The 12,487-nt window shown below is 41.4% G+C and overlaps 1 protein-coding gene across 4 annotated transcripts in view; it reads right to left on the bottom strand.

Annotated features, from left to right (window-relative positions):
* Positions 1–12,487, bottom strand: part of LOC139409267 (ELAV-like protein 4) — a 68,683-nt gene that overhangs the window by 36,159 nt on the left and 20,037 nt on the right. Inside the window, exon 1 of one of the 4 annotated variants that reach the window (XM_071154164.1) lies at positions 12,097–12,244. The exons of 2 other annotated variants lie outside the window; for them this stretch is intronic. In XM_071154164.1, the coding sequence (XP_071010265.1) occupies positions 12,097–12,105 (9 nt within the window). In that variant the 5' untranslated portion in view covers positions 12,106–12,244. Of the gene's footprint in view, positions 1–10,832; positions 10,978–12,096; positions 12,245–12,487 lie in introns of those variants that run through there. One more of the 4 variants, XM_071154163.1, reaches the window with a different exon arrangement.

Here is a 12,487-nt window from a genome sequence, read left to right as displayed (position 1 = left end):
GTTATAGCAACATCTTACAGCTTTAGAATATAAAGAACACACTGTATTACACATTCATCTTTGGGGGATTAATACTTATGGTAATATACATTTTTGATGTAGCTTTTTCTTATGATCTAGATTTTCCCATTCACAGGGATTCAGATGAAACAATACACTGCTTGAGTCAACCTGAACCATCATATACACAGGATTTGTCAAAATGAATACAGGTATGACACAGACCCCTATTTTTAGCCAAATAAAGCAGCATGGGCTGGATAGCCTTAAATAGATATGCCCCCAAGGCTTGGATACTCAGTGGACATAAGAGGTCGCCCAACATGGTGGACCAACGTCCATTTTAAAGGAGAAGGCATATTGATCATGCAACATCCTTTTTTCCCATTGAGTTTTCATCTCATTTAAAATTCTGAAAGCTAACCTGAAAAGAGATGTTAAACATAGGTGAAACATTAAAAGCATTTTTCACCCCATCTGCTATGGATAGCTTTGAATGGGCGAGTCTAAAATGAATGATTTTGCCAAAGTAAGCATAATATGCAGCATGTTCAAATGAGGTCCCAAAACATGGTGAAAAGCAGCAAGCAGGTGTAGGACTAAACATTGGCTATGGTTTCCAAAACATTTGATCAAATGATGTACTACCCACTCTACTGAGAGGTTGTGGGTAGTATTGCAGCAAAAGGGTAGTTTGTGTTCCTTTTGTATTTACATACTGTAGCTACAATATTAACTCTATGCAAACAAATATCTATTCTAAAACCAATTTCCAAGCAAGCAAACAGTTGCTGAAATATTGAGAGATTTTAGTGGGTATTAGATATACGATAAAGACGTATGGTAGCTGAAATCTACATTCTATTGTTTTATTACCAGTAGCATAACAGATATGCAGCCAAGTGTATCAATACAGCCACTAATAATGATTCTCTCCCTCTTTCTATGTCGGTCTGGCTCTCTCCAGTATGAACACACACACACACACACACTTCCTGATAACATCTCAAATAATATTCAAATGAAGGGACAGTGCAATTACGTAAAAAACAACAACAACAGATGAGCAATCGCTCATGGGTACAATTTCCATTATTCAGGGAATATATTTTGGTTGTGACATTAGACAGAGTTATTATATAATCCATATATTCTCTAGTGTGTCAAATATTTGACACCCTGTAAGGGCTCCCCATCTCCTTGAGCTCCTGAGGTGTGTCTGGTATGGCAGTCATGTAGAAAATGTTATAACTGCCCACAGAGGACATTATCTCCCTCCGCAGCCTGCGTCATCTAGCAAATCTCACATGACCAGAAGCCTCTCCTCTGCCACGGTGACACTCTAAAAGCGCCACTTTACTGCCAGGCATACCTCCTCTGCCCAAACGAGCTTAGGCAATCAATTTCCCGTGACTTTGCTGGGATGGATGCGGAGAGGAGACACTGCAGTGGATCAGAATGCGACAGTAGTATAATTGAACTGATAGCGCCTGGCACAAAATGGAGGTCAGTTGGATGGTTGGTTGTGATTTCAATGTCTCGCCACATCCCAGCATTCTCCTATATGCTAGAACAGAGGATGACCCCAACAAGATATTATACACTGACTCATTAGACTATCAGTAAAATGATCCTTTCAGATGTTCCTGTTTACATGGACATGTTCAATCATATAAAACACAAGGAAATCCAATGTGTTAAATATTTCATATTTTTGAATCAAAGGGTTGTCCACCGTACAGTAAAGTATTCTGTAATTCTGTCATCTAATACAGTGAAAGGTCATAGTGTCCTCGATCCATTGAAATGCTCATTTCAAGGAGAGGGTAGGTCACAAACTCAACCATTGAAACCCCAGTATGCACCAACTCCCTCAAAGTGCTTCAGAGTAAGAGGGAACTTGAGTCATCAAAGCGATTCAGACACATTTATATGATTTTTGTATCTTAACTCCAGGTCAGTGAAGTTCCCTCCATGCTATAGATTTTTTTTCTCCATCTTTTTATTTTTCGTTGCCTTTTCAGTCATCCTGCAGGTCAGACGGAAGCTGGGTCGGATCAATCAGGAAAGTAATCTGGAACACCTTGCGCCGCACCCGCCTGACTCCACCAACATCGATCCGCATCTACTTTGCCAAATTGATTTTTTTCTTCCCTTCTCTGTGTGACTCAGAATAATAAATGTTTCAGTGCTGTATGTAAGCAATTTTTCATTTCACTTTGCTTGACTTTTTCCCCTTATGATGTCCACTGTTTTATGGGATCGATAGAACTTTCCCAGAACCCTCTCTTGGCCTCTCCACTGAGTAATCTACGTACACTCTCTAGGGTCAAAGGTCAGGAGACGAGAAGGCAACGCGCCGCTATTAATTGCAGAAGATGTCTGCAGCAGAGTCAAGCTCTTTAAATATCACAGCTACATCTAGTCTAATCTCAGACTACCTTGGAGACATCAGTCTTACATTGTTTCAATTTCATCAATTCTTTATTATATTGTACAACTGTAGACACTTATATAAATCTCAGAATGTATCCTCAAAACAAACTTAAAATATACACTGGTTATACAATAAATATGAAATGCATCCAAGGTCTGCTTCTAGAAGGTCCTCGCCTGACATTCTTTGACCATGGGCTAAATCTCAGATCCGACAGCTAAGTCTGTCAGTGTTACTCTCCACTTCTGAAAGCACCATGTGCATCAAATGGATTTCTCACTCTAACTCACTGGCTGTTAAAGCTTTCTGCTAGCATCTTAAATCACCCTCTCCTTCTTCCCAGCTCTGATGGTAATTGGAAAAACAACTTATCTTTTAAAAAAGCAAACACTAAAGCACAAGTAAACGTCCGCCAGACTACTTTCAGGAAAGTTCAAATTGCAAACAAAAGACCACTTAATAACCACTAGAAGGGAAACATTGGGAGAGCCTGAAACTTTTTCCTACATAACTGAATTATAATTAGGCCTGAATTCAATCAAAATGTAATCTAGCTTCTCTGCAGTGAGCTTTTTCCTGATTTGTTTTCGTGGCATTGGAGTTGTAAACTGCCTTAGTCTAGAGAATAAGCAGCCCACGGACAGTGACCATAGGGACCTACGGGCCGCAGTCTCCTGCCACTGCCAAACCCTAGGTGGACTCAAGCCATTTGTACATTGGCTAAATCCCAACTCTGCACCAATGCATGGAAGCAGAAAATTGGTGAGCATCTTGATTCTGAGATGACACTTCAATTTGTGTGGCTCCACTGACCTGTGCCATCCTCCCCTCCCCTGAAGTGGTGTGAGAACTCCTGGCCACCTGCCTGGCAGCTTGGCCGTACCCTGTACCCTAGGCGTACATGTTCGGCCCCAGCCCTGGGCCCAGGGGCCTCTGGGGGTCCTGTCCATGAGCCAGCATGGGGAGAGGAGCTGTGATATCCACAGGCTGCAAAAGGCCAGCTGAGACTGAACTCTGAACACAGTGGTCCACTCAGAGAGCCTCACAGCCTCATCACTGACAAAACATCAATACTACATGTGCATTGGTCTAATCACACCGCTCATGTGGGATATTAATGTTCCCTTAATAGGTTATTAAGTCTTCATGACAGATTACATTATTTCATTTAATACAGTTTAACTAAAGGAGAGAGAGAGAGAGAGAGAGAGAGAGAGAACAATACCCCCCATGTCTGCTAACCCCAGTCCTAAGGCTGATTCCCAACGACAGGGTCAATACACTGTCACCCCTCACTATGCACGCACCCGCGCCACTCTATCACTACTACATGACTGGACCCTCATCTACACAAGTGGGATACTTCTGAATGAAGGTGACTACAGTACAATGCAGCCTTGGTTTATATTAGTTCGTATTTTAAGTGAAAGCTCATTACCATCTTGAGGTTGTTTTTAGCCAGTGTAGAAGCCATGGTTCCACTGCATCAACACCAGGTGTCAGATCACTGCACCTGTGCAGGCATCAATGTTCCTGACCAACAATAAGCTCCTCTCCTTGTTCGTAATGTCTAAAATAGAAATGATATGTAAAATCCCCAGCCTAGTTGTAATTAAATATTTACATTTTTTTGTTCAAATTAGAATGAACTAATGTACTTTGGATTCTAGTTCATCAAACCTTTGCACATGCCTAAACACCATCCCCTGATTCTACTTTTAATTAATGCTAATTTGAAGCTAGGATGAGTCATATTTGCTTGGGTAAAACAGGTATAGATGTACAAATAGCCTGTAGGAAAAGACCAGAAACTAAGCTGCATTAGGGCAAAGCCTTGTCTGCCTGCCTATAAGACAGAGAGTGAGAGGAAGAGTCCCAGGCTCCCTGCACACACATGCGCGCGCGTGCACACACACACACACACACACACACACACACACACACACACACTGAGGCCCAGCCAGAGCAGAGCAAGGCTCCTCCTAATCTAATCACTGCCTATGATCTCTGCTGCCCCATCAGCTGCTTCCCAGGCTGCCTGCCTGCCTGCCTGCTTGTGTGTCTCCAATGACCAGAATGTGTGCCTGCCTTCTCCTGACAGTCAGGGGCCTTGCAGCTCACACAGGAAGCTAAATCACACAGACACCAGCCGTTGCACAGGGCTTCATTCCAAGGCCCATGATGACAGTACATTGCTAGGAACTAATCTGGTTATTGATTAGAATCTGAACCTCAGCTCATATAATCAAATAGATGACAGGTTGTCCTTTCGTCTTGCAGCTATCTTAAGTCAATAAAACGATCGAAAATACAGAAAAGCAAGCACCTGGACGGAGACAGTTAATACATTATTTGAGAAGAGCAGGAGAGACAGATTCATTACATATAATGTCCTTGTATGACAGTTTAATGTACAGTATGTTCTGTATTAGCATCCATTGTTATATCTATCCATGTGCAGTATGTTCTGTATTAGCATCCATTGTTATATCTATCCATGTGCAGTATGTTCTGTATTAGCATCCATTGTTATATCTATCCATGTGCAGTACATTTAATTGTACTGGTACTAATCATACTATACAAGCTCTATTATGAGAATATTCATATAAAAAAAAGTGCATCTGTGAAACTAATCCTCAATTTTTTTGTGATATAATATACTAACTTGGAGCATATTAGGTCATTAGAAAATTGGAAACAAACAAAAAATCTACTCAAATTTAGCTTCTGCTGCAGTGAGAAGACAAAGCCTAAATGTATACTCACAGCTAAGATTACCCCTCCAGCATATCAACTAAACCATAAAATGTGGCATGCATTCAAAATAGAAGATTAATCTCCTTCTGCCGTGGTACAGTGTAATTGAAAATGCCCACAGGAGACTATCTATGTTCATATAGTATGTGCCAGAAAATATAGGGCTATTTCCATGGAAAATTCTGGAATGGAGTTTTATATCAATAGCATGCCGGGGAGACATGTATTTGGAAGATAGCAGATTGTACACATCTATCTCTCTGGATCCCAACTTGATAGTAATGTTAATTGCTTCAAATGTTTATCTGTCTTGATAGATATCTGTAGTGAAATTCATCTTTCCATCTAGTTTGAGGAGAACGTTTTACAGTTGATATGAAGGGAATAGGCCAGCGTTTTTCAAACTTGGTCCTGGGGACCCCAAGGGGTGCACATTTGAGTTTTTGCCCTAGCACTACACAGCTAATTCAAATAATGAACTAATCATCAAGCTTTGATTCTTTGACTTTGCTGTGTAGTTCTAGGGCAAAAACAAAAACGTGCACACCTTGGGGTCCCCAGAATAGAGTTTGGGAAACACTGGTATAGGCATTGACAGGATGAAGCCCTTTCCCAGATGAGAAAACCTCTGATGGCAGTGGAATTGTTTCATGTCATTTCAGATAGCCATGACACTCACCATCTCAGATTGTTCTGAAATTGTGTATGTAGTTAGAAACAGGTGTGCTTGGCATTCCTGAAGCATTATTTTGTTGGCATTTTATTTCATCTCAGATAAATTAAGCTAATTGATTGCACCCAAATTGGACATTCTAATTTATAGGATTCAAATTTGTATTTATTTTTATTTTTGGGGGGATTCAATTAGTTTAATTTCTCAAATTCAATAAAATGATGTTTCAGGAATACTAATTGTATCTGTTATGAACTACAGAAACGATTTTAGAACAATCTGAGATGGTGGGTGTTGAAATCCTCTTTCTTGTGCTTTTTGAGGTGGAACGACCTAGTGATCAAATCTCATCGCCCTCATGCTTGCCTCTGCTTTTGACAGCGATAGAAAAATAAAGGTATGAACCATAGACTTTTAGGCAGTAACGCTTTTATGTTCTCAATAGGGATTGAGGAAGCTTCTGTCAGCTCCACCACCCTGACCCCTTTCCTGTGGGTACCCTGTCCACTACGGGTCTGTGGGTAGATCTGACTAGGAAATATACTTCCTTCCTCCTTCCATCTCATTCTTAATCCTCCTCCCCTTTCTTTCTCTTGACCTACAGCAAGTAGAAACAGAATAGTTCCCCCTGTTTATATTTACAGTACTAGGATTTGATGGTGCAGACTGTGTGTAACGATGTAGGGAAGCGATAGGCCTAATGTGTTTGTTTGTAATCGAACCAGCAGTGCCATTTTGTTGCATGTTGTTATGTTGCATGTTAAATGTATAATTCATCCGGCAACAGAAATATACATGTTTGATGCCTTCCAGGCTGTGAAAAAAATCCCCTGTTGGAGGGATGACCTTGAAACGTCCTTTATCATCACAGTAACTGGCCACTTTACTTGGCAACGTTGAACAACGAGCCGGAGCAACTGCTAACGATACCAAGCCTGCTGCTGCTTTCCTTTTCTCCTTTTCCTGGGATGCAAAATGTAGATCAGAGGGGTGTGAGGTTTGGGCACAGTCTCAGGAGTAACTGCCACTCAAATCCAAAAGTATGTATGAATACCAAAATGCATTTTTCATTTTCAATGACAGCCTAGGAACAGTGGGTCTATTTCCTTGTGCCTGTTCAGGGGCAGAACAACAGATTTGTACCGTGTCAGCTCGGGGATATGAACTTGCAACCTTTCGGTTACTAGTCCAAAGCTCTAACCACTAGGCTACCCTGCCGCCCAAATGAACAGAGATAGAGAGGATATATTAATATCTATCTATTTCCTTACTTTCCTTTAGTATATTTACTCAGAAAAGCAGGAGCAACAAACAACAAGAGCATGACCCTGTGTTTGCTACCGGGTTGTTTGCGCTAAGAATTTGTAGCTGATTATTGTCTGTCTGTGGTACTTTCAATTTCCGCCAAAGGAATTAGGCTTGTATTTGTGAAGTCAGTTCCCCCTCACAGCTGAATTCCTTCATCTCTCCTTTCTAAAGGGGATATTTAAATAAATAAATAAAATATATCACTGTGGAAGCCTATTACATTTTTAACTAAACCGTTTTGTTAATATTCATGTATGTTTAGTCTTCACACAAAATAAATATTTAATAACAAAGTCATATATTTGAGACAATGGTTCAGAGTGGCTTATTCAAATGGGCATTAGCTCATTAGTCCTTACTGTTTTTGTCTGAGTATAGGCTAAGTTATGTGGAAAATTAGTGTTTTTCTTGCTTACATTAGTAATATTGATAACACCAAAACATTTACAGGGAGACTTATTAATGCTTATGGGATTCAACTGTTATAATTTCCTTGCTTTCCAATTCATGCAAATGCATAGTGTTATCAATAAAACAAAAAGCTTTTTTTGAATCAATTATAAACGAGAGACATTTATGGCATAAGTTTGAAATTAAAATGTGAATCTACTTTACAAAGCAAATGTTCTACTTTATGTGATTTATCATCCTGCTTTAAATCTCAATCCAAATGAATTACTATAGATCCCTCTTCAGGGCATAAATAATCAAAACATGCAATTATTTAACAAATCACCACTTTGATTAAGATACTGCCATGTTAGTGACTATGCCTGACTGGAAGCAGGCAGGAGATAGATGATTGAGAGGACACCAACATGACCATGTGGCATTTCTGCTGGGAGTTGCATGTGAATAATTACCCACGCTTCTCAGGGACTGGAGACTCAGTCCAAGTCCTCTCTTAGGCACGGTAGCATGTCAACAGCAACAACACGATCACATCTCACACAAAACATTGGAGAGCTGCGGGGTGTTTATTTGTCCACATCTGGCTATTCAACGGATCTACAGATTGATTCAGATCTAAGGGCGAGGCATGTGGTCAGTTATATTGCTGTAATTAATGGTTAGATGCCTCTATGACAGGGATAGTACTGAATATTGATGTTATGCACTGATTACAGATGGGTAGAAGTAAACTGCCCTGTTGAGTAATGGCAAAGTATTCCACTGTCCATTTTAGTCAGCCTCACTCCTCTCTTAATTTGTCTACTAGTTAATCCGGCTCTCATTTGTCTATCTACATCTGGACACTTGTCAGTTGTACTTCTTTTCAACTCTATGACAAACTGCATCTGCACAGCATAGGATACAATACATTAACTACAAGACATCCATGACAAAAAAACAATGTTTTAGCAGTTTATTTCCTATTCAGTATTATATTGCAGCCAATATGTTACTGTTTATCATGCAACTATCATGTAATCCTTTCAAATACATCCCGTTGTTTACATGTATAAAAATGTAACCACGATATTTCATACCTGATTGGATGGATGGAAACAGCACTCAGCAAGCTGAACTTTACCTTTACATGTTTGATTTGAGTACACTATTCTCAAGAGCACTACTCTCAAGGGCACAGAATCTAAGGCGGAGCAAGCTAATTTAATCACCACAAACCACCACCACGGTTGTTCGGCAGAACCTCTAATAGCTTTAATACTGTTCTTACACGCGTACTTATACCTCCTTCACCATTACTTGATTCAGGTATAAATACATATCCTATCGCTGTTTGAGGCAATACTGGTCCGTTTTAGAATGACTTCTCTTCACAATAATGGTAGCCTAAGCAAAGAGAACACAACCTGATCTTATAAAATATGATTCTTATTCGTCTCTTTACCCTCTCTCACTCCCTGTCCAACTGTGAGAATCTGAGAGCCCCGTTGACACTCCACTGTTATGCGTGTTAGCACCGTCAAGTGCAAACTCTCCCACCTTCTGAACCACACCATCCACAGCTCTTTACTCACCCCCAGTTCTCCCACTGAGGTCAGCAGCCCCCTCCTCTACCCACACCAGTCTGTGGCATGCCATCCAGCTGCTCACAAAACCCTACTTTATATTAATCTTAGTATCTCTACTTATTAGCATTGATATGTAACCTGGATAGTAAAGATTGCACCCTGAGTGTTGTAACTCTAATGGAGGGCAGTAGAAGTGTGGTGACACTGCCCAGTGTTTGAGCCCCACTGACAGACAGCAGGGTGCTGCTCGATGAGGAGCACGCTCAGTTCCACACCGTAAACACTAGCGTTAGATATCCCCCCCCTCTCTCCTTCCTTCTATCACTCCCAATGTCCCTGTCTCCCTCCTTTAGCACGGAGTTACTGGCAAACCCCTCCATCACTACGCTACAGAGAGCAGTCAGGGAGACAGGGTGCTATCGGTGTCACCATGGTTGGGAATTGCTTTCTTTTCAATTAGCATTTTAATTGCACGGAAAAGCCCACACACAAACGATCAAATATTCACTTCGAAAAATGAATAATGCTTCCCACATTCAAGATGCTAATATGGAAGCTGGCAAATTCCTTTTGTGACAGGGACAACATTTTAAAAGCAGTATAATGCCATTTGAACATTTTATTCAGCTTATTATTAACAGCATACAGTAAAATAATGTTTGATATGTCTATGGAAATGTAGAAGTCAGGGAAAACAGCCTCTGTGAATGCAGAAAGGTTTTACAAAAATATGTGTTTGTTGATTTGGTTAGTCAGCCCTGCCACTTGGCTGTATGTTGTTGTTGTGGATGGATCAGAGTTAAACTGAGTCCCTGGCAGGCACTGCCTCCCACCAGCCGGAGGACAGCCCGGGGAGGAAGTGACTCTGAGCACTTAGTCAACAATGGATGCACAAACATCCACCATGCAGCACAGACAAGACCTACCAGCAGCGTCAGAGGCAGAAGCAGAGGAGGCACAGGCGATTCTTTAAAAACCTGTCTAAGTGAGGGGAAATGTACACCAATGCAGGCATGCATCTCACACACACACACACACACACACACACACACACACACACACACACACACACACACACACACACACACACACACACACACACACACACACACACACACTCTCTCTCTCTCTATTTCTACATAAACCTATCTCCCTCTGATACACTACACATTCACAAATGCTATTCACAACCGTAGGCCTACAGTACATACACTGTCAAACATTACAAAAATAAAACCTACCAAAATGTGCACTATAAAACATGAATATACCAAACCTACAAAAGTACCATCAACTATTTACAATGAACAACATCATGAACAATATTATGCAGGCAAAATATCAGATAAAACAATGTACTTTACGTTTGCTCTGCACAGGTAACATGAATAGTTTACGATTGTGCAAACCTACAGGGAGGACAGGAGATTCACGCACCACTTCATGGTCGTAAAATGGGTGTCGATCCCCGAAACCTCTCCACTGCCCCTCGCCTCCATGCTTTTCCTCTCATAGCAATGACTATACCCATCGCCTTCTCCCAAAACTGGATGAATAACACCCCGTTAACTGTTAGGGAAGGAAGGCACACTGAGTGAGGCATGGTGCTACTGCTGCAGGCTGTCGGATGGATGCAAGGACACAACGAGCAGCTGGCAGGCTGCAGCCTCCTTACCATTTTAAACCCATTCCACTCCATTTGTGAGCCGGCAGCTGTTTTCTCTCCCCAGCGCCTGAGCAAATTTCCCCCTCACTTGGAGCTCTGTCTCTTGCTTTCTCTCTCTGTGATGGTCAGACAGTAGGCGGCTTGTGAAAGCAGGCATGCCCTTCTTCCAGAGCGGCTGGGTGAGAATGTAAAAGGCTTCAACGTGAGCTCTGGGCTGCAGCCCCCTCCCCGGTCTCCTCCTCATCTGTGAGGTCAGAGCTCCCCTCTCTCTGGAAGCGTGTGCTGCAGCATTCTCACTGGCTCCTGCGCCTGTCTTTCCAGCCCACTCCTCCACAAAGTTAACACATTCACTCTGGTAGCCTCACAGATGCAAGGAGTGCTTGGCAAAGAAAAGCTTTTTGGTACCAGCAAAGCAATCAATCGCTGCTAAGGTCTTTGCTTGAGTGAGCACAACGAGTGATTGCACCCTCAGGCACTATGGTAATAGGATGCCTGAACAGCACTATGTATATAAATTAGCTATTACTGCATGCATGATTAAGTCTGCAAATATACACTAGGCTAGTTGTACACATTCATATGTGCTGATATTTGTTGCATGTATCTTATTCAAATAAGGATGGGAATCCAGTTAAAACGCATGTATTTTGCAATTCATGAAACATATCATTACATATTGCTAAAACAAATTCAAAATACAAATGTTATATAGCCTAATTTTAAGTTGCAGTTATTAAAAAAAAGAAAAAGGCTGTTAAATAACTAAGCCAGCCTTGGGTTAACACAGGCTACTACTGATATGCACATAGCTATCTATTTTAACAGTGCATTGTGAGTGAATGAATGTATCAGTGTCCTCTGTTTTTAGTGTATGCAATATAACGGTCTGACTTTTAGAAGTGTGTGATGTGAGAATGTATGTGTGTGATCGTTTTAATATAAGGTAAAGCCAAAGAAAAATGTCCATCCTGGATGGACAATAAAGTTGTATTCTATACTCACGTCAAACTGTAAATCTCTCTCTCTCACACACACACCTGCAGGAGCGACACATCTAGAAACAACAAAGCGCCCCCCAAAAATGGGATAGGCTCACTACGATTTCAAACACAAACCCCATACGGAAGTGTATCACCTGGCTCGGCTACTGCTGCAGAGATGCAATGATGCCGGTTACTCAAAGCAGCTCATTAAATGTAGACAAATAATAAGATAGATATAGCTTATAAGACAGATGCCTTAGCATAGGCTAAACAAATTGTTCCCTACTCACCATGACCATTCTTGTTTTAGGTTGAGGAGGATAAAGCGAAAGGAGAGCAGCAAGTATTTAGTCTTCGTGTGGATAAAGAAAATCGGTAGCTGAAGGAGTCGATCCTAGTGCTGGGCGCGCGTGGTCCCAATGACAATCGGATAAAGAAGGCGCGTGTGAGTGGATGAACGTGAGCCTGCAGTGTGTGCAGCGTGTCAGAGGCGAGCCGTGGGTGGAAATCTCTTCGGGAGCGTCGGAGAAAAGAAACGGTCCCAAAAAATAAAACTAAACTAAAAGGGTAAGTCTTCACTGAAAGGAAACAGCTAATGCAAGCAACCCTTTTCCATCAAACCATTTATGGGTTATTCAGTCTGTATGGTTTAGAATCTCATTGGCTGCGATAGAGCGGGGA

Source organism: Oncorhynchus clarkii, chromosome 5, assembly GCF_045791955.1.
Source record: "Oncorhynchus clarkii lewisi isolate Uvic-CL-2024 chromosome 5, UVic_Ocla_1.0, whole genome shotgun sequence".
Taxonomy (NCBI): Eukaryota; Metazoa; Chordata; class Actinopteri; order Salmoniformes; family Salmonidae; genus Oncorhynchus; species Oncorhynchus clarkii.
Note: the sequence above shows the minus strand (reverse complement) of the source record. Positions and strands in the feature narration are given on the sequence as shown.